Genomic DNA, 21,527 nt, shown 5'->3' with positions numbered 1-21,527 from the left:
GTAAGGGCTGTTTCACACTGCTGTGTGGTGTGAGATCGCATGTGATTCGCACTGTACTGCAAATCACATGCAATGTCTGTGCATTGCGAATTCAGCCATACAGATAGTATGGCTGAACTTGCATCGCAATTTTGACTAAACTCGCACAGGACCCTTTTTTTTTTTTTTTTTTTGGTCCGCAGTAGAATCAAATCGCATGGTTGTTCATACCCATGCGATTGTATTCCCGTCCGAATTTGCAGATTGCACTGTCAACAACTTTTATTAACTTTTATTATTATGTCATTAACTTTTAACTGACACTCCCAGATAGGGATGAGCTCAGGCGTGTTTGCATGGAACACGTGCAGAGCCCGCCAGGAAGTCGGTGCAGCGCTGCGCTAATCACTGGCAGTGAGACATTGCCCTGATGTGCGGCTGCAGAGATCGGGCAATGTCTCATTGACTGTGATTAGTGCAGCGCTGCAGCAACTTCCTGGCGGGCTCTGCACGTGTTAAATGCGAACACGCCTGAGCTCATCCCTACTCCCAGTAGTTCGCATAGGGCAGTGTGAACTGCCGCTGGGTGAATTGCGAAGCAGGAACCCGCAGTGGTTTCGCAGGGTTCCCGCATCGCAGCAGCGTGAACCGGCCCTCAGTCTAACTGAAGCAGTGGCACTTATGTGCCGTTGCCCTTTCAGTGCGCATGTGGCGATGACGTCGGCAAATGCAGGGGATATCTCCTAAACCGCACAGGTTTAGGAAATATCCAGTGTAGCTACAGGTAAGCCTAATTATAGGCTTACCTGTAGCAAAAGGTGGTTGCAAAGGGTTTACAACAACTTTAACATGAGTTGGGCTAGTAGAGAGTACAAGAATTCACATTCTCTGGCAGGATCAAGTTGTTGTTTTTTTTTTTGCACGTATCATGCAGATATAACAAAACACTTATATTTAGACTGATTGTAAAGGTATTTTTTTTAAAAAAACAAGCATGTCATACCTACCTGCCATGTGCAATGGTTTTGCACAGAACAACCTTGATTCTCATTCTCTGGGGTCCCCACGCAGGCGATCCTAGCGCCTCTCCCTTTCCAAGTAACTCCATAGCAAGCCACTCGCTATGGGGGCACTTTTGCAGGCTCAATCTGGAGCCGGTCTCTGTGTCTCCATTGACTCACACAGCGAGGCACGGCCCTGCCCCCGCTCTTTCCTCGCAGGCTGTGATTGACATCAGCAGGAGCCAATGGCTCCCACTGCTGTCTCCAAGTCCAATGAGGGGAGAGTGAGACAAGAGTGAGACAAGAGCGAGACAAGAGCCACTGCTCTCGGGCACAGTGCTGCTCGAGATTGTGCTCAGGTAAGTATTTAGGGAGATCTGAACCTAAAAGTTTTTATACCATTAATGCAGAGAATGCATTAACGTAAAAAATATCCTTCTACCTTTTATGAACACTTTACCAGACCAAAAGTAAGTAATTAAGAGAAGTATATTGTTAGGATTTATATACACACTATCTTTGCTGGTCTCCTGTATGCAGAAAATAAGAAAAAAATGCCTTTTTCTTTTTTGACCATTGAGGGACTCAAAATCTTAAAGTGGTTGTAAACTCTTACAAACTACTTTGACCTACAGGTAAGCCTAGATTTAGGCTTACCTGTAGGTCCAAGAAATATCTCCTAAACCTACACTGTTTAGGAGATATTTACAAAAAGACAGGCACCGCTGTCTACGGCGCATGCGCCGTAGACAGCTGAGCGCAGGCGCACTATCGCCATTAGCAGCATGCCGCTGCTAACGGCGATATGTCGTTAGTGGGGGCTCCCGTGCGCATGTGCGGGAGTGACGTCATCTATGCTCTGGCGATACCCAGAAGAAGATGGACGCTCCGTGCTACAGAGGACAGCAGTGACATCACTGGCTCCTGTGTCAGGTAAGTGACACATAATGGGCTACTATGTGATGCATAGTAGCCCATTATGCTTTACCTTTGCAGGGAGACAAAGAAGAAGTAAACCCATTAGGGTTTTCTTCCTCTTTAAGGTTATACTGCTGTCTATAGGTGGGTTGGACACTGGCAAACTAGAAACCGTAGTCCAGCCCAGGAAAACCTCTCCTACTACCAGCATGCCTGATGATTTTTTTCTATTGTCTTAGGTCAGTGATGGCGAACCTTGGCACCCCAGATGTTTTGGAACTACAGTTCCCATGACGCGTGTGCACTTTGCAGTGTAGTTGAGCATCATGAGAAATGTAGTTCCCAATCATCTGGGTTAATATAATAAATAGTGTTGCTCTATCTTCAAACAAAGTGGCAAGTGCCTAATGCCAAAATATATATGAAATTATCCAAATACTTAAATATATTCAATTATCCCAAGAAAGCTAAAGGATACAATACACTTTCTTCAATATGACCACACCAGCAAGGTGCTAAGTGCTAAAACAAAGCGCTAAATTAAAAGTGCCAAGTGCTAAAAAGGTCCTTAATATTATAATCTTTTATTTTTTTTTTATTTTTTTTTTATCAATTAACTTTTTATTGTTTCCAACAATGCATTACACATCATGTGATATTATAATCTTATTAGTGAAAGATAACAGGCAGGAAAAACACTGCCTCCCAGAATTACTCCAATCCTCTTATAACTGTGATCAAAATAGTATTAAATGTAAAAGTGGCAAAAAAAAATCAACTGGGGGTGCCAAGGTTCGCCATTCACTGACCTAGGTGGATAAATTTGTGTGGCGCGCTCCCAGCGCAAAGGGAGAGGCGCATAAATGCAGCCTCACAGAAAAAGCCCAGTTCAGTGAGGGCCCCCGCATATACAGTATGTGCGTGTGGTCGCCTGGGAAGGGGTTAAACTTTGAAAAATTCAATAAAAGCATTAAAACAAATTGAAATCTATGTACAGTACTCTTTTTTTTTTTTTTTTTATCCTGATTGGAATTCTGTTTATAAATTCTGTTCTCTCTGACTTGCAGGAGTTAATAATTGAACAGAGTCACCCCTGTTATTACTATTTGTTTCCTTGACACATCGATGTCAATGTGCGGCTGACACATCGAGCGCAATGATAAAGCCTCTTTTGTTTTCTCTGTCCTCCTTTCCCCAGCCTCTCACTGTGACAGCCCCGTCCCTCACCATCGCGGAAAACATGGCCGACTTGATAGATGGATACTGTCGGCTCGTCAGCGGGGCCTCGGAATCTTTTATCATCAGGCCACAGAAAGGTAAATTGATTTCTTTTGCCGCAGTTCCGGCTGACAGACCACCCCGTGTCCTCTGAGCCCGGCAGAGAGACAGAATTGGAACTCGCTGGCGTGCGTGCGTGCGTGTGTGTGTGTGTGTGTGTGCGCCAGGCTGCATACTAAGACTCTGCTCCTTCACCCATCTACGGGTTGTGCCTAGAACGGTGGAGGGGCTGGATGGTCCCAGCACTGGATGGCCCCTTTCATAAGCTGCCCTCATTTCCCCATTTACTGTCATTTTTTATAAACTAAGCATCAAATCCCTATATTGGAGGTAACCTCCGGATTTAAGAGTAGATGTAGAATTGAAATACCGAACGGGCTCCGCACTCCTGCAGAATCTTCCAAATATTAGACTGTTACAGGGAGAGCCGGACTTATCAGAACTGCCGAAGGTTTGTGTAATTCATCACACCGTCTTGTGCTATTCTGTTATTTCTCCAAAGAAGTTGTATATTTTATATGTGTAAATTTGTGGAGAGAAACTTGTTTAGAGAGAAATTGACGTTGCAGTTGCTGACCTGCGAAAAAAAAAAAAAAAAAGTTTGGTTGCCTGTCTATCTCTGACATCAGTTCTTTTGCTGACCCGGGTATTAGTATGCGCCGTTGAAGTCGGAGCTCTGCATTGTTGTACCAAGTCAGTTACTCAGAAAATATTGAAGTCAACCTTAAAGAGGGAGTCCGGCGAAATATATATATTTTTTTTTTAAAAGCCAGCAGCTGCAGTATTTGTAGCTGCTGGCTTTTAAAAAAATAAAAATAAATTCGCCGGACTCCCTCTTTAAGGTTGACTTCAATATTTTCTATTAATAAATGGGCACTTACCTGTCCCGGGAGACAGCAATGTAGGCAGCCGAGGTCGAGCAATCTCTCGGGCTGCCACCGCTGCCATTCTTGGGAATCAGGAAATGAAGCATTGCGGCTTCAATTTCTGCATGAGCGAGCCGCGCAGTGCAATGGGAATGGTCCGTGCTGTCTCTGGGATCCCCGTGTGGGACAGGAAGAGGCATAGACTCCCGTGGGAGTCTATGCCCGGAAGTGGGTGCAAATACCTGTCTTGGGTATCTGCACCCTCCTCCCCCCTGAAAGATGCCAACTGTGACACCGGAGGGGAGGAGGGTTACGAAAATAGGAGGTTCAATTTTTGTGTGAACCTCCGCTTTAAGCCCCTTTCACACTTAAGTCGCACGATTTTTCTGCGATTTTGCAGCGATTTCAGGAAATGCCGCTCAACTCACATCAGTCAGACCAAAGTAGTTACAGGGACTGCTTTTGAAGTCGCACACATATGAATGTTATCATTGGGAATCATGCGGTACGACTTGTCTTGCAACTCTGATGTCCAAACCTGCGGGAAAAGTCTGAAAGGGGCCTCATAGACTTTTCAGTGAATCAGTTGGCAGCAAACTTGATATCAGAGGGCGACTTGAACTACAGAGCTGAAGGATGTATACAAGCAGTGCAGCATAATGGAAATTCTTTGTAATATTTGTCTTTTGTAACAGAAAGTAGCAAAGGTGTCCTCATTTGTCTGAATTCTTACATGAAAGCTTAGTGGTATTATTGGACATTACGGCTACAGAATGTAGCGGCGCACCGAAATGAAAATTCTGGTACTGAAACCAAAAATTCAGGATGCACTTAGCAGAAACCCAAAAGACAGTTAAAACATTTTTTTGTGGGGGGGGGGGTTGGGGGGACCCCCCCTCCACACAGCTTATAAGAACCAAACTGAAGCTCTCACCTCTGTCACCTCTTTCTCTCTTGGTGTCAGGAAAACCTTTTAGAAGTGACTCATGCAGATAGTGGAGAGGAATGACACTTGGTGCTCTGGATTGAGACAAGTACACACTATAGAGGGATATGCTTTGTTCATATTTCATGTCTGAGGTTTACTTGGTCTCCATAATTTTATAAGTGTGTCTAGCTTAACGCAACAAAAAATTAAGTAAATATGTGATGCACATGTCTGATCTTCGCTGAAACTTTCTTAATGGTGGCTGCTGTTGTTTTTCTTTGATTTGCTGTTCTCCATAGCTTGGAAGGGGACTACTTAGACTTTATATTTCTGCTTGACAGTGGGCTTTATAAACCAGAATAGGGAAGACTCATGCCGCGTACACACGATCGCAATTCTCGTCGGAAGAAGCTCTGATGGTTTTTTACGACGGAATTCGGCTCAAGCTTTCTTGGCTACACACGGTTACACCAAATTCCGATTCCGTTTATAACGCGGTGACGTACAACACGTACGATGGGACTAGAAAAAGGAAGTTCAATAGCCACTAGCCAATAGCTTCCGTCTCGTAGTTGAATCTGAGCATGCGTGATTTTTTGGCCTGTCGGAATTGCATACACACGATCGGAATTACCGATAGAAAGTTTTTCCGTCTGGAAAATTGAGAACGTTCTATCAATTTTTGGCTGGCGGAAATTCGGACAGCTAAATTCCGATGGAGCATACACACGGTCGCATTTTCCGATGAAAAGCTCTCATCGGTCTTTTTCTGGCCGGAATTCCGACCGTGTGTACGCGGCATTAGGCAGTTAGAATCTTTGGAGTCGAGTTAGAAATATATCCAAGGATTCGGATTGAATGAGGCTGGAATTTTTCAGGTGCAGCAGCTGCCTGGCCCCTGGGACTTGTCCTACCAGCTCTGCTATAGTTCTGGTTCATTTATACGGTGTGAGGCAGGAACATTTCCAGTTCCCTTGGCTGCATTTATCTTGAGCAAAAAATAATTATGGCCCGCAGCCACCAATGGCATTTCGGGTTTTTTCGTCTCCAGCTGTCGTCCCCCAGTCAAGGCTGGAAACTGGTGGCTCTGGGACATCAATAAAACCAGTTTAAAGTGGTTGTAATCCTCAGACATGAAATATGAACAAAGCATGTCCCTCTATAGCAGGGGTAGGCAACCTCTGCACTCCAGCTGTGGTGAAACTACAAATCCCATCATGCCTCTGCCTCTAATGCCCCATACGCACGGTCGGAAATTCCAATGGAAAAAGTCTGATCGGATTATTTTGTCGGAAAATCCGATCGTGTCTGGGCTCTATATATGGGAATTTCCGACTGAAAAAGTTTGAGAGCTGGATCTAAAATTTTCCGACCACAAAATCCGATCTGACTTTTTCGGATCGTGTGTAGAGAATTCCGACGCACAAAGTGCCACGCATGCTCAGAAAAAATTTGGGAATGAAAGCTATTGGCTACTGGCCTCTATGTAGTCCCATCGTACGTTCTGTACGTCACCTCATTCCGAACAATCGGATTTTCCGACAACTTTGTGCGACCGTGTTTATGCAAGATAAGTTTTGGCCAAAATCCGTCGGGGGAAAAAATCTGACGCATTTTGCGGTCGGAATGTCCGAGCGTGTGTACAGGGCATTAGAGTCATGCCTGTGATTGTCTGGGTCATGCAATGTCTCATGGGACTTGTAGTTTCACCACAGCCGGAGTGCCGAGGTTGCCTACCCCTGCTCTATATAGTGTGTACTGTCACAATTAAGAGCACTAAGTGTCATTTCTGTCTGCTGCTTCCTTCCTCTGCTCTCTGCATGAGTCACTTCTGACAAGTTTTCCTGACACCAAGAGAAAAATGGTGACAGTCGAGGCACCTCCAGCAGAGTAACAGCCTCAGCTCTGTTCTTGTGAGCTGTGTGGAGGGAGAATGTGTCCCTTCCAATCATATCTCTCCTCACTGAGCTCCTCAGAGTGTAACCACATCCCCTCCGCAACCCTCATCCCCTCAGTGACACCCAGCTCCATCCAACATTTCAATGCACCTTTTGTATTCCCTTATTTTTATTGTGTGAGCTGCTCTCCAGGCAAACATCTAGATACATAGAAAACATTATAGATTAGTTGCTTCACCTACTAAATGATATCTGTACATTCAGTCCTGAGATTTACACAGCCCCGCCACATAGCACAGCCAACTGGTGCAGTTAAAGCGGTAGTAAGCCAAAAAAAAAATAAGTGGGCCCCTGCAGGATAATGTCATAATGTGCTGGTATGCATTGCATACCAGCACATTATGACATACTTGCCTTAAAATTATGACAGACTTGCCTTAAAATGAAGCCCTCCAGTGTCATCGCTGACCGGTCTTCCATCTTCACCTGGATTCCTTCTGGGTTCGCAGGCTACTGCCGGTTTGATTGGCCAAGCAGCAAAGATGTCGCTCCCGCAAGTCGGCCACAGCACCGTTCTTTCAATGGCCAACATGCCGCCCATTGAGAGCACAGTGTGCGTACGCTGGTGATGTCACCGCCTGCTACCAGTGTTGGTCATCTTACTTTAAAAAAGTAATTAGTTAAAGAGGGATTCCACCTACAAAAAAAAATATTAAAAGCCAGCAGCTACAAATACTACAGCTGCTGACTTTTAATAAATGGACACTCACCTGTCCCGTGTTACAGCGATGCCGGCAGCCGAGGCCGATCGATCTCTCGGCTCTCGGCTGCTGCCGCCACCATTCTAGGTGAGGGAATCAGGAAGTGAAGCGAATCGGCTTCACTTCCGGGTTCCCTACTGTGCATGCGCGAGTCACGCATCGCAATAGGAATTGTCCGGGCTGTCACTGGGACCCGTGTGTGTCCCAGCAGACAGCGCGGCAGGACAGGAAATGACATAGACTCCCACGGGAGTCTATGCCCGGAAGTGGGTGTAAATACCTGTCTTTGACAGGTATCTGCACCCCCCTCCCCCCTGTAAGGTGCCAATTGTGACACCGGAGGGGGGGAGGGTTCCGATCAGCGGAAGTTCCACTTTAGGGTGGAACCCCGCTTTAAGTTACAAATTACTTCTCCCAAAAAGTAATTGCGTTAGTAACTCGATTACTAGATTGGAAAAGTAATTAGTTACTCAGCAAAGTAACTGTGACTTTTTTTAAATATTCTATCATGCAATTACGTTCTATAACATCTTTAATATCAAAGATGTTTATATTAACTGATTGAAGAATAAAAACACTATATACAGTATTTTAGAACATTTGGTATTTATTTGAACCCAAATGTTGAGGGGGTGGCAGCGGTGGTACTTGAGGGGGGTGGCAGCGGTGGTACTTGAGGGGGGTGGCATCGGTGGTACTGGGGGGGGTGGCAGCGGTGGTACTGGAGGGGGGTGGCATCGGTGGTACTGGAGGGTGGTGGCAGCGGTGGTACTGGAGGGTGGTGGCAGCGGTGGTACTGGAGGGTGGTGGCAGCGGTGGTACTGGAGGGGGGGTGGCAGCGGCGGTACTGGAAGGGGGGAGGGCAGCGGCGGTACTGGAGGGGGGGTGGCAGCGGCGGTACTGGAGGGGGGGTGGCAGCGGCGGTACTGGAGGGGGGGTGGCAGCGGCGGTACTGGAGGGGGGGTGGCAGCGGCGGTACTGGGGGGGTGGCTGCGGTGGTACTTGGGGGGGGGGGGCTGCGGTGGTACCGGGGGGGGTGGCAGCGGTGGTCTTTGGGAGGGGGTGGCAGCGATGGTGGAGCCATCCTCTCCCACCACCTCTGCCTCTTGCTGGTCCCGTCCCCCACCACCACTGATCTTATCCCCCACCACCACCACTGATCTCATCCCTACCCTATCCCCCCATCACCACTGTTGTAGAAGTGATGGTGGGTGGGCAGGGATGGGATCAGTAAGAAGCAAAGGTGGTATGGATCGATTGCACTGCAATTCGAATCATCAGTCACTTACTTGAATGCCTGCAGGGATGCCTTTCCTCATTTATCAGTGTCCGCCCCGCCTCCCTACATTCTCTCTCTGGATAGGCGGGGCGGGATGGGGCGGTCCAGACGGTCTCTCTGAGTCTCCGCCTCTTCTCAGCTCAGCGGGTGAAAGCCTCCCTCCCTGCGGCTGAACGAACGGCCAGGCGCAGCCCCGGCGGGCCTCCCGGGCAGTAGATGTAATTGAGGTAACGCCACCCAAGTAATGGGAGCTGAGTTACCATGGGGGTTAGAGTAATCCGTTAATTACTCTTTACCCTCTAAAGTAACTGAGTTGCGTAACTCTGTTTATTTTAACTCTAACTTTGTTACTTACATCACTGCATGCTACTAAAGTAAATGTATTTGAAACGGTGCAGGTTCAGGAGATATTTTCTGTATCTACAGATGAGGCTTATTACAGGCATACCCCACTTTTAAGTACATAATGGGGTTTATTTACTAAAGCTGGAAAGTGCAAAATCAGGCTCACTTCTGCATAGAAACCCAATGAGCTTCTAACCCCAGCTTGTTCAGTTAAGCTTTGGTAATAAAACCTGGAAGCTCGTTGGTTTCTATGCAGAAGGGAGCCTGATTTTGCACTTTCCAGCTTTAGTAAATAAACCCCATTGTGTACTTTAAATTGGGGGTATGCCTGTATAGGCTTTACCCAGGGGTCAAGTCCTGGGGAAAAAAGTGTGGGAAGTCCCACCCAAGATCCACTCCCCCACAAAAAAAAATAAAAAGATACGCTCATATGCATATATATTTCACAGAAAATACAGTGCAACATTTATTGTAAAGTGCCAGTTTATAAAAACAAAATAAGTTAATTTGTCAAACTAACAGAATAATCACCACAAGAATGGAGGGGGACAGCAGAACGGAGGGGGACATGGAGGAAAACTGGGGGGGGACAGCAGCAGAACGGAGGGGGAGTGGGGGGGGACAGCAGCAGAACGGAGGGGGAGTGGGGGGGGGACAGCAGCAGAACGGAGGGGGAGTGGGGGGGGGGACAGCAGCAGAACGGAGGGGGAGTGGGGGGGACAGCAGCAGAACGGAGGGGGAGTGGGGGGGGGACAGCAGCAGAACGGAGGGGGAGTGGGGGGGGGGACAGCAGCAGAACGGAGGGGGAGTGGGGGGGGAAAGCAGCAGAACGGAGGGGGAGTGGGGGGGGGAAAGCAGCAGAACGGAGGGGGAGTGGGGGGGACAGCAGCAGAACGGAGGGGGAGTCGGGGGGACAGCAGCAGAAAGGAGGGGGAGTGGGGGGGGACAGCAGCAGAAAGGAGGGGGAGTGGGGGGGGACAGCAGCAGAAAGGAGGGGGGTGGGGGACACAGCAGCAGAAAGGAGGGGTAGTGGGGGACACAGCAGCAGAAAGGAGGGGGGGTGGGGGACACAGCAGCAGAACGGAGGGGGAGCATGCTCACTGTAACTAACAAAGTGTGTGTAACACACTAACCTGGAAGTTTGTCAATGACTCTGGCGGGCGGCGGACCTCGTGGGCGGGAGGACTCGGAGGCTCAGGAGAGGAGAAGCTGAACTGGAGAAGTCTGGCAGCTCAGAGTTGGGCTGCACTGCTGGCAATGTGCTACAGCGGCTGCGGGAATAGTCGGCGGCGGCCCCGGGACTGTCTGGCACTGACTGGGCACAGGCTGGATCCTTACCAGCAGTAAGTGTGGCTGTGTCTGGCTGCTCTCTCTCGGAGGCGCTGCTCAGCCTAGCAACCAGTTACTCAGGCATATGCAGGACACGGCTGCTAATGGGAACTGAGTTCCTGTTGTGAAAAAAGTACAGGAACTCCGTTCCCATGCGTTCCCGCAGGACTTGAGCCCTGGCTTTACCTGTAGGTATAAATAAAATTGCAGACTTTACTACTACTTTACAAGGGGTTGTAAATCCTTGTGTTTTTTTCACCTTAATGCACCCTATGCATTAAGGTGAAAAAACTTCCGTCACTGAGCAGCCCCCCAGCCCCCATTCTCGGGCCCCCCCCACTTTACTCACCTGAGCCCATTCGTTCCCACGCCGGAGACACGCAAACCCTCTCTGACCAGCGTCCCGGCTCTTGATTGGATAGATTGATAGCAGCGCAGCCATTCGCTCCTGCTGCTGTCAATCAAATCCAATGATGCGGGGGGGGGGGCGAGTCCAGCATTCTGTGTCTATGTAGGCAAATGCTGGACTTGGGAGTGCGCCCGCATGGTAACCCCCAGGGGCTATTGGCTTTAGTCATGTTCTCAGTACTGGGGAGAGCCTGTAGCAGGATTTTCTCCAGAAAGAATTACTCTCAGACCCCCCCTTATCTTCCTATACTATACGTCCACCTCCGAACAAATAAATGAGGCCACTTATGACATTAGTTGGTGTATTCAGACAGGGCTTCTTTGATCTGCCCCAGTTTTGAGCATATCCATCCCTTCACGTGAGGTCATAATGTAATATAAAGGAATGGCTGTTCTGAGCATCCCCCATCCATTATTCCCACTTCTGCAGTTTGATCACATTAGACTCATTGCTTTTGTGAGTGGGCCGGATTTCCATGAACAGACGCTGCAATCCTCTGGTGGGTGTTTGGGTTTTTTTTTTCTTCTCTCGTTTTCATGTTTTGATCGCTTGTAATTGGCTCCCTGTGGGACAGGTGAAATGCGATCTTCTGTAACATGTGCGGGAAGATTTTAGATCTGTATTATTTCACTTTCTGAAGTGTAACCTTGTGCCAGATTCTATTATATACATAAGGATCGGAAGGCCAGACCGGAGCACTGATGGAGGCGTCTCTTCCTCTGAGCTCCATGTTGTGCTTGATGTCGTACATTTGTGCTCTAATAATATAATATTTTATATAATATATATATATAATGTATAATAGTATAATGATTTGCTCAAAACTACATAAATGCATGGGAATGACAGTGGACACTGGTGCGGTTTGTTCAGCTTTTTCATTTTGGATTGAAGCGACACTGTTGTTGCACAATAAATAGAAGACATTAACTTGTGCGCTAACCCGCACCAAACGGTATATAAAAAAAAAAAAAAAGGGGAAGCTGCCAACACTAAGGCCTCCTTTCACACTTTTGCGTCTTCGGACTGCAGAGTCGCATGTACAATTCGTACCTCATGATTTCCAATGAGCACCATTCATATCTGTGCGACTTCAGGTTGCACCGACTTAGAAAGTAGTCCCTTGTACTACTTTGGTCCGACTATAATGCGAAATTGAGATCCATAGACCTCAAGTTGACACAGGCATTCCCTGAAATCGCTGCAAAATCGCATGACTTTCAAGTCGTAGCAGTGTGAAAGGGGCCTAAGATGTGTCCCCACGTGTCAGAAACCATGAAATCAGGCCAAGACAGAAGTACAGTTAAATCACGCTTGTTTAATAGTAAAAAGAACAAACATAGTCAAAACATAGCCAAAGTTCAGTAACCGGAACAGATAGTCAGCCAAGCCAGAAGTCAGGGATCAATGTAGTGGAACAGCAAGCAGGATCTGGAGCCAGAAGGGATGTCAGCAAAGCAAGTCTTGAACAGGATCGCAGGAGATGGTTTCTGTGATGTTGACCAAGGTAAAGGCATAGAACCTCTGGACTAGATGGCTTAAAGTGGTGATCCACACACATAAAAAATTATTAAAATTCCTAATGAAAAAAAAAAACATTTGGAAATTTTTTTAAACTCGCCTCTAAATGCCTGTTACTAGGGGGTCACTCGTAGTCTGCCTCCTTCAGTGCCTGGGCTGATGACATCACTTCCCCTCGGTGCAGGAAGGGCTCAGCTCTGCCCCCTCCTTCCTGTCAGTCATTTGGGACACGTGACAGGTCCCAGATGACTGCGTGGCCAATCGCGGGGCGTGGCACTGCTCGCACAGGAGGAGGGAGAGGAGGGGGGGGACGAGCGGGGCTTCGTACCCCTGCATTGCTGGACCCTGGGACAGGTAAGTGTCCGATTTATTAAAAGTCAGCAGCTGCAGTATTTGTAGCTGCTGGCTTTTCTTTTTTTTTTAAGGGGAACACCTCTTTAAGTAGGCAGGACTGACGAGCAGGATATCATCAACAGCTGAGTAACTGTGGAGAGATAGGAGCTGGCAATTAGCCGACAGCTGAGTGGCCAGCTCAGAGAAGTAATGGCTGAGCCCAGCCCTGACAACATGTAACAGTAAATAAAGCAATAAAGAATGTGTCGCTCTAGCGCAAAAAAAAAAAAATGTAATAAATTAAACTACCATTCCAAAGACCTAGTTGGGTGTTGAATCCAAAACACCGGTACTGCACTTGGACCACGTGAAGCACTAGTGTTTTGGATTCGATTCGTTTCATTTATTTTAATGAATTATTTTGAGCCAGGGATAGCAACACACTCTTTATTGCTTTATTTACTGTTGTTGCACAAAATTGTCCTAATAGTAGGTCCCTGCAAGAGAAAGGTTATTCTCCTTCTCTCTCCAGTGGCCTGTGTTCTATCATCACTCTATTCCAGCACTGTAATGTCCATCAGACTCTTCAGCATTCTACACCGCCGAGAGTGTCAGATGTCTGTGTCCCTCGCCCGCACACCGTGGTTCCATCCACTAACCTCTACATCACTGCTATGTCCTATAGTGGCAAGGGTCAGAGGCTGGAAGCAAGGCACATGGGGGGGGGAGGGGGGAGCATTGGCATTTAACACTCTTGGATATATTAGGTGCTGAAAGGTCTGGAGGAGGCTGCAGCAATGGAACGGGGTGAGGAGGGGATATGAGAAGCGGGCTACCTGACAGGTGAGTATAACACCTCTTCTCATTGGTATGGCCACTTTATTAGTAGGAGTCATAGCCCTGGTTCACACTGCTGCGACTTGATGGGACGTGAAACACAGAAGAAAAGTCACATGACAAGTCACAACAGATTCATTTCAGTGGGTGGCATCTTCATTGCTGCGATTCAACTGACAGCGACAAAAAAAAAAAAAAATAGTTACTGCACTACTTTTCTGCGTCTTTCTTGCAACATGAATGCCAAAGACTGCAATGTTAAAATAAAAAACGTCGCAAGGAAGGGGTTTCTTAATCTTTATGCGACTTTGGCAGCGACTTCAAAGGGTTTTGCAAGTTCAGTAGGTGTCGCACTCTGTGTCGTTACGATTTGCCAAAGTCGCAAAAATAATCAAAGTTGTAGGGAAACCGAGCCTCAGGTCCGCCTGTCAGTTTTTCTGGTGGACCTGATTGGACGCTCCATTCAGCCCTATGGAATGGCGGATGTCAGCGGTGACATATCCGTTGACATCCACCGATATCCGCTCCGATCCTGTCCGGGAAACTATTTTCCACCTGTCTGGAGAATTGGATCGGATGAAAACGGGACAGGCGGTTCGTTTTCATCTGATCTGTAGAGAACAGCGGGGCATGAGCGGTCCATCTTCGCACAGTGAGCTCAGCGGGGATCAGCAGATCGATTCCTGCTGAGCAAAGCGGAGTCCGTGCACAGACAAGCCCGTGTGAAAGGACTCTTAGGGTAGCTAATACTTTTCCTGTGGGCTGAATGAGAGATGTCTGTAGGTTCCGCCATCCATGCTAAACCTCATGAATGGAGGAATCTGCACTGATGTCTATTGTATTCAAACAGGCGCCACATCGGTGGCTGTCCTAAAACAGCGACTGCATCAAATTTGGATGTAGTTACTGTTTGACCAACAGTTTTACTACCCGGCTTGATTGAAATTCAGCAGGGACTGGCTGAATTTCAATCTGTGTGTAGCCCTTCCTGTTAGAAGTCAATGGTTGGATCAGCTGCTGTTGAAAAAGGCCGCTGGAAAATCTGCTTCGATCAGTGGCTTGCATCCAGTCGACTGACATTCTGATCGGTGTATTCTGACAGCGGGGGTCCCTGCTGTTAGAATACAATGCCCCGGAATATTCAGCTTTAGCAGGTCACTTATCTGGGGCAAACATGCAGCTAGTGAAATGAGAAGGCCTGATCTATGTACTTATTCTAGATGAGTGACTGATCGGGTAGTGGAGCCTTTGGCCATTACAACCTGGCAACTCCCAAAGGGGAAGCCATAACCAGCTGCCCTGATACTTCAATCAGGACGGGTTTTCTTTACAGTGGCGGCTGGTGCTCAACATTTGGGGGGGGGGGCGCAAACAAACTGAAAAATTATGAACCCCCCCATCAGTTGCAGCCCCACTGTGCCCATCAGTTGCAGCCCCACTGTGCCCATCAGTTGCAGCCACCTGTGCCCAGTATATGCAGCCACTAAGCCCATCAAATGCAGCCACTTGTACACACCGATTTACCCCCCCCCCCACCCCACCACTCGTGGTGTTTGCGGGTCTGGCAGCATCCCCCCGCGTGCGGATTGGCAGCTCTGCCAGAGCCAAGGGGACTTACCGCAGTACTGTAGAAGCTCCTCCCAGAGCGGTGGCCTCCGATCCAGCATATGTCTCCTCGCTCCTCTTCCAATAAGGTGGCCTGGCGCTTTGGCCAATCAGAAAGCAGGTCTGACGTCCTTCCTCCTGATTGGCATGGAGGAAGATTAGTGTGAAAATAGAGAAAATTTATTTGCTACCGTCACACAATTGGGTGGGCTCTCTGCGCCCTGAACCCACCCTATTTTGAAGCCCATTAGAGCCTCTGGCTATAATCAGGTGCTTCAAAAAGTACCACCTCCCTCCCGCCCCTGCCATAGGAATCCATGCGTCTGGCGTCCTGAAAGGGGCCGGGCGCATGGATGAGGGGGGCGGCGCCCGTGCGCCCACAGTGCACGGGCCGCCACTGTTGCTTTAACTGCATACTCTGGGTGATAGAAGTATGTCCTGTTTATGCAACATGTATTTACAGAAACATCTGATCGGCCTCCATCCTGCGTTATTCATAGATAATAGAATCTCCCTTTTCATTTTGGAGCTGCGGTGAAAAAAATGCCAGCTGGGATCTGAGGGCCACATACACAATAGAATAAAATGCCAAGAGCTCAAGGACACAAATGGAATTGGCACATCAGAGCTGAACCCAGCAGCCCTGCATTGAATATGAGAAAAGGATAAGCAAATAGCTTTTGCATTGGTGCCTGAATGAAAAAGGGTAAAAAAATAGCAGCCTGAAACCTAAAACATGAAAAGACCTGAAAAATCTATCTCTTTTTATTTTTTTGTAGGCCTGCATTGAGCGGGGAAGAGATATAACCTTTCTCTGGTTGTTATTGCTCTTTGTGTTGGAGCGTTTCCATCGCTGTCTTCTTGACACATCAATGACAATAAAAAAAAAAATGTATCTTCTTTAAAGTGATAGTAAACCCTCACCTTGTAAACAGCCCATACAGTTTAAAATAGAAATGAAAGGCAAAACATTTATATAAAGATAGGGAAAAAAAAGTCATAACTTTTAGAAGTGATCAAATTTCTTATGCTCTCAGCTGCATGGAGGGAGGAGAAACAGCAGTACACGGATCTTCCCAGTGAAGGGGGGGGGGGGGGAGAGAGGGGGGGATGTCAGGAAAAGTCTAATCACTGGCGGAGAGCATAATGAGTTCCCAGCATAGCTAGAGAACTGACCACACTGTGTTCTCTGCAAGGAAAGCAGAGGGACGGGCAGGAACACCAGGGATTTCACAAATAGGAATCAATACAAAGAGAACAGGATACTTTCTCATACAAGTACATGGTGCAGCAGCCACATATCATGAATAAAAAATGTTGGGTTTCATGTTCTTTAATTCTTGGAATAACAAAGGGGTTAGAGCCTCCGTCTTTTATTTTTATTTTTTACCACCTGTGTCCCTGTCTGGGAGACTTCACCTCACTTCCTGTAGAGCAGGAAGTGAAGGGCACTTTCTGCAATGTAGACACAGACGAGTGCAACAACATTTTTAGTTGAGTGGGGAAATGTTTGACCCGGTTTATATTACTGTGTGTTTCAGCGATAATTGCTCCCCTACCCCCTCCCTATTTCTTGTATAGTACTCGCAGGGACAGATATTTAGGGAAAATCTCCCCAGTGAAGTTGCAAAAGAAAAATCTGCCAGAAATGTTAACACTATCCCAATGCCATAAAATTAAAAAGACGTTTGGCTTTTTACCCTTTCCCTTTTGCATCCGACATATTTCAATACTTACAATGCTTTGTGCTTAAAGTGTTACTAAACCCAGGAGCATACATTCACTGCATTCACTATATCTGGTCTTCCACAGAACATGGAAATGCATTTATTTTAGTAAATATAAACTGCTAAATACCTTTTCTCATCAGCAGTCTTGTGACTTCTTTCAGTGTCTGGTTAAAGCTTTTAGGAGATTTCCTTCTACCCTGGGCCCAGGTTCACATTGAGGGCGGGTTTGAAATTGTACGAGTTCAGCGCGATTTTAAACCGGCAATGCAGTCCGAATTCGGGGGCGATTTGACAGACATCTGTGCGGGTTCATGCACAGATTTCTATTCAAGTCACCAATAGTAGTACAAGAACTACTTTTGGGAATCAGTGCAGTGCCTCAAAGTTGGCATCGCACCGATTCTGGCGTTCTGACGTGTCAAATCGCATGTCAAAAACAGCCCGATTGTGAATGTGGGCTCATTGTCCTAGGACCCCTGATTCTGTGCTGATCACATGCACTCTGCCAAGAAAAAAAAAAAAACTCTCTAGCAATACACACCCAAACTGAGCATGTGCAGAGTTCCCCCAAGGCTCTATGCTATCAAAAGGTGGATTGGGGACTGTGGAAGAAGGGAAGGATCAGAGAAGACAGGATCAAACAGCCTTTTTACACAATGCAGAGGATTAAGCCCTTAGTTTCCACAGTAAGTAGTTATATTTATGCATTATGCACGTACAGACTGATTTTTCTGTTGTGGGTTTAGTAACACTTTCAGATATTTTGCTGTTCACCCTCCCTTTGCCAACACTGTGTTTGGCTTCTAGCCATCAAACCCAGCTCTCGTGGACCACTTCACCCCACTAAGGAAAGGAAATCCCATCAGCGTGATTCCTGATCAAGTGATCACTGTGTCCACCGTGACATTACGGTCAAATACAAGCTGAAGGATTCATTAGAAACAACGAGAAAAAAAAAAGTTTCAGCTTGGAACATGTTGATGGCATTGTGCCTTCATTTAATACTGTAATTGTCTTATACTGGTATAGTATTAATAAAATATATAAAAAAAAATAAAAAATTAAATTTGATCCAGATGAGTACTTTTCTAATTAAAAAAAAAAAACATTTTTATTAGACTTATGCCGCGTACACACGGCCGGACTTTCCAACGGCAAATGTGCGATCAGAGCTTGGTGTCGGAAATTCCGACTGTGTGTAGACTCCATCCGACAGTTTCCTTCGGAATTTCCGTTGCACAAAATTTGAGATCTGGTTCTCAAATTTTCCGTCAACAAAATCTGTTCACGTAAATTCCGATCGTGTGTAAACAATTCCAACACACAAAGTTCCACGCACGCTCTGAATCAAGCAGAAGAACCGCATTGGCTATTGAACCTTCATTTTTCTCGGCTCGCCGTACGTCACCGCGTTCTTGACTTTCGGAAATTCCGACAACTTTGTGTGACCGTGTGTATGCAAGACAAGTTTGAGCCAACATCCGAAGGAAAAAAAATCCCATAGATTTTGTTGTCGGAATGTGCAATCGTGTGTACGCGGCATAACTGTGTAGCTATTTTGTTGGCTAAATAACGCTTTTATATAAGCCGTGGGACTTTTGTGCAGGCATGTAGAATGAAGAAGGATGTGGGTACAGAAAAAGTGAGTTTGCCAGCTTGTGCCCTTTATTGGAAACGCAGGACAGCTACTCAGCTGCTTATTGAAAAATGAATTCCCTCACAATGACAGCTTCATCCTGCTGTAAAATATTATGTATTAATTTATCAAAGTATCTGATTGAAGAGCTTTTCTCATTTTTCATTTGTGTCTGGCAGTAGGAGAAAAATGTGAGAACCTGATTGATTTTGTCTACAAGATGGTCGTTTGTTTTTGTTTTGTTTTTTTTGTAGCCCGTAAAGCATTGAACCAGCGATCAGCAGATCACTGATGCCATGCAGGTCTCCTGCAGACGGGCATTGTGAACTGTCTGCCCTGTACATCGTACGTCCAGGCAGTTACTGACAGGAAGACTCTCAATGAACTGCCACAGTGCTGTGTGGATGAATGATGTGGCCGTGTAGGCGGAGCCCCCCCCCTGAATGGGCGTGCTGTTTTCAAAAAGTGACAGCAAGCACCGGGAACCTCTCCCCATACTGCTGTCACAGGGAGAGGAGAGAACGGCGAATGGCTGTAGCAATGCAAACATATTACATGTTTCACCCTAAAAAGAGGTGGAACATGTAACGTGTTCCCAGAGGCGACTCCTTTAACCTTTTTTATTCCCCCCGTCGTACACTGGGAGAAGGATACTGAGAATCAAATTTCTATGGGTTAATAAACAGCTCAGTAGATAATTGTATACATAAATTACAAGTAAGGCCTCGTTTGCACTTAAGGGTGAGATACATTTTTGCTTCCTACTAACTGCCTCCCTTAAAATGGATGTAAACCCACGCTCATGATTTACAAAGTAATGGCATACTAGTGATCTATATGTGTGTGTGTGTGTGTGTGTGTGTGTATATATATATATGTGTATGTGTGTATATATAGATATAGATATATATAATATATATATACATGCCTGCTGCATGCATGTATCCCTACCTTTTGAATTGTCAACCCCTTCTGCATTTGGAGCCCCGCAAAACTCTGGGATCGGTGGGCAGGTCTATTTTCCGGTGCCGGTGGGTGATGTCACCAGACTCCCCCTGCACCTCTACACTCCCCTTGGTCAGGCAGTGTTGCAAGGACAAACCTTGCGCCTGTAGAGTGAAGGAGAGCGCTCGCGCACACCGCAGGAGGGGGAGAGTGCTCGTGCACAGCAGATGGGGCGCACTCGTGGTCCTTTTTTATCTCTGTAAAAAAAAAAAAACAAGAGGATTACTCAGAGCTGGATTAACTCTTTGTGGCCAGACTGGGCACAGATGACTTGACATTCTCTGCTCTACCAGGTAGAAGTCTTCATTAAAAAGCTTGCCGTCTCAACCTCCGCAACATCTCTAAACTACGTCCCTTTCTAACCAACGAAACCACAAAGCTCCTGATTCACTCCCTGGTTATCTCTCGCCTTGACTACTGCAACTCCCTCCTCATTGGCTTATCTTTAAATAGACTATCCCCCCTTCAGTCCATCATGAATGCTGCTGCCAGACTCATCCACCCTACAAACTGCACAGTGTCTGCTACCCCTCTCTGCCAATCCCTCCATTGGTTGCCACTCGCTCAACAAATTAAATTCAAAATACTAACAATAAGTTACAAAGCCATCCACAACTCTTCCCCCAGCTACATCACTAGCCTAGTCTCAAAATACCAACCTAATTGCCCTCTTCGCTCCTCCCAAGACCTCCTGCTCCCTAGCTCCCTCATCACCTCCTCCCATATCCGCCCCCAGGACTACTCCCGAACCTCGCTAATCCTCTGGAATTCCCTACCCCATTCTGTCAGACTGTCTCCAAATTTATCTACTTTTAGGCGATCCCTGAAAACTTTCCTCTTCAGAGAAGCCTATCCTGCCTACATCTAACAACTGCACTATTTTCTCCATTAGCTCATCCCCCACAGCTGTTACCCTTTTGTATATCCTGACTCTCCCTCCTAGATTGTAAGCTCTAACGAGCAGGGCCCTCTGATTTCCCCCTGTATTGAATTGTATTGTAATTGTTCTGTCTGCCCCAATGTTGTAAAGCACTGCGTAAACTGTCAACGCTACATAAATCCTGTATAATAATAATTAAAAAAATAATTCAGGTTTACATCCACTTTAAGCCACTATAGGCAGCGGACGGGGGTGTTTACATTCCATGACTGCGATGCTTCACTTTCAAAGTTGACCCAACTTGTAACGATCAGCGGGCGGAAAACCACCTGAACACTGCCCATTCAAGTCAATAGGGAAGCTATGCAAATGCCGCGCAACCGAATTCGGGGCATTTATATAATATTTGGGGGTTCTAAGTAATTTACTAACAAAACACATTTTAACTTGTGAACAACAAGTTTGAAAAAAAGTCCTGGTTCTTAAGTGGTTAAGACTAGTGATGGACGAACTTCCGACGGGACACTTCGCGAACGCCGCCAAAAGTTTGCGAACCGCAAAGTTCGCGGCGGACCCCATTGACTTTAATGGCAGGCGAATCTTAAAAACCTCCAGGTCATATTTTCAGCCACAAAATACTTACTAGTTGTGCGCACACAGTCCCACAACATGGACACTGACATAACAAAAAGTATGAAGTGAATCTGGGATCGACAAAGACAAGCATTCTTTTTTTTATCTGTGAAATTTTGACAATTCAGGAGCGCATGAAGGCCATGGAGGAGAGGCAAGGTCAGGGCAGGCTATGAAGGGGGTGCAGGAGATGATCAGTGCCACAGTCAGGGCAGCGCAGTCCTTTGCCAGTGTGCCAACCTGTGCTTGAGCCCCTCTGCCCGGCCCTTACCCCCACCTATGCAGGGCTCCACTGCAGTGGTCCAGAAGTGCCAGTCCGGTGCTGATTCTTAGCCATGGTGCTGGCACTGCCTGCT

At 46.8% G+C, this 21,527-nt stretch overlaps 1 protein-coding gene across 21 annotated transcripts in view; it reads left to right on the top strand.

The window, feature by feature from the left end:
* The window catches only part of PTK2 (protein tyrosine kinase 2), a 549,666-nt gene that overhangs the window by 309,901 nt on the left and 218,238 nt on the right, over positions 1 to 21,527 (top strand). For all 21 annotated transcript variants that reach the window (XM_077493396.1, XM_077493389.1, XM_077493392.1 and 18 more), the window contains one exon: positions 3,097 to 3,214. In XM_077493396.1, the coding sequence (XP_077349522.1) occupies positions 3,097 to 3,214 (118 nt within the window). The remainder of the gene's footprint in view (positions 1 to 3,096; positions 3,215 to 21,527) is intronic.

Source organism: Lithobates pipiens, unplaced genomic scaffold (genome assembly GCF_037356315.1).
Source record: "Lithobates pipiens isolate NorthernLeopardFrog02 unplaced genomic scaffold, aLitPip1_a1.2 Scaffold_19, whole genome shotgun sequence".
In the NCBI taxonomy this organism is placed as follows: domain Eukaryota; kingdom Metazoa; phylum Chordata; class Amphibia; order Anura; family Ranidae; genus Lithobates; species Lithobates pipiens.
Note: the sequence above shows the minus strand (reverse complement) of the source record. Positions and strands in the feature narration are given on the sequence as shown.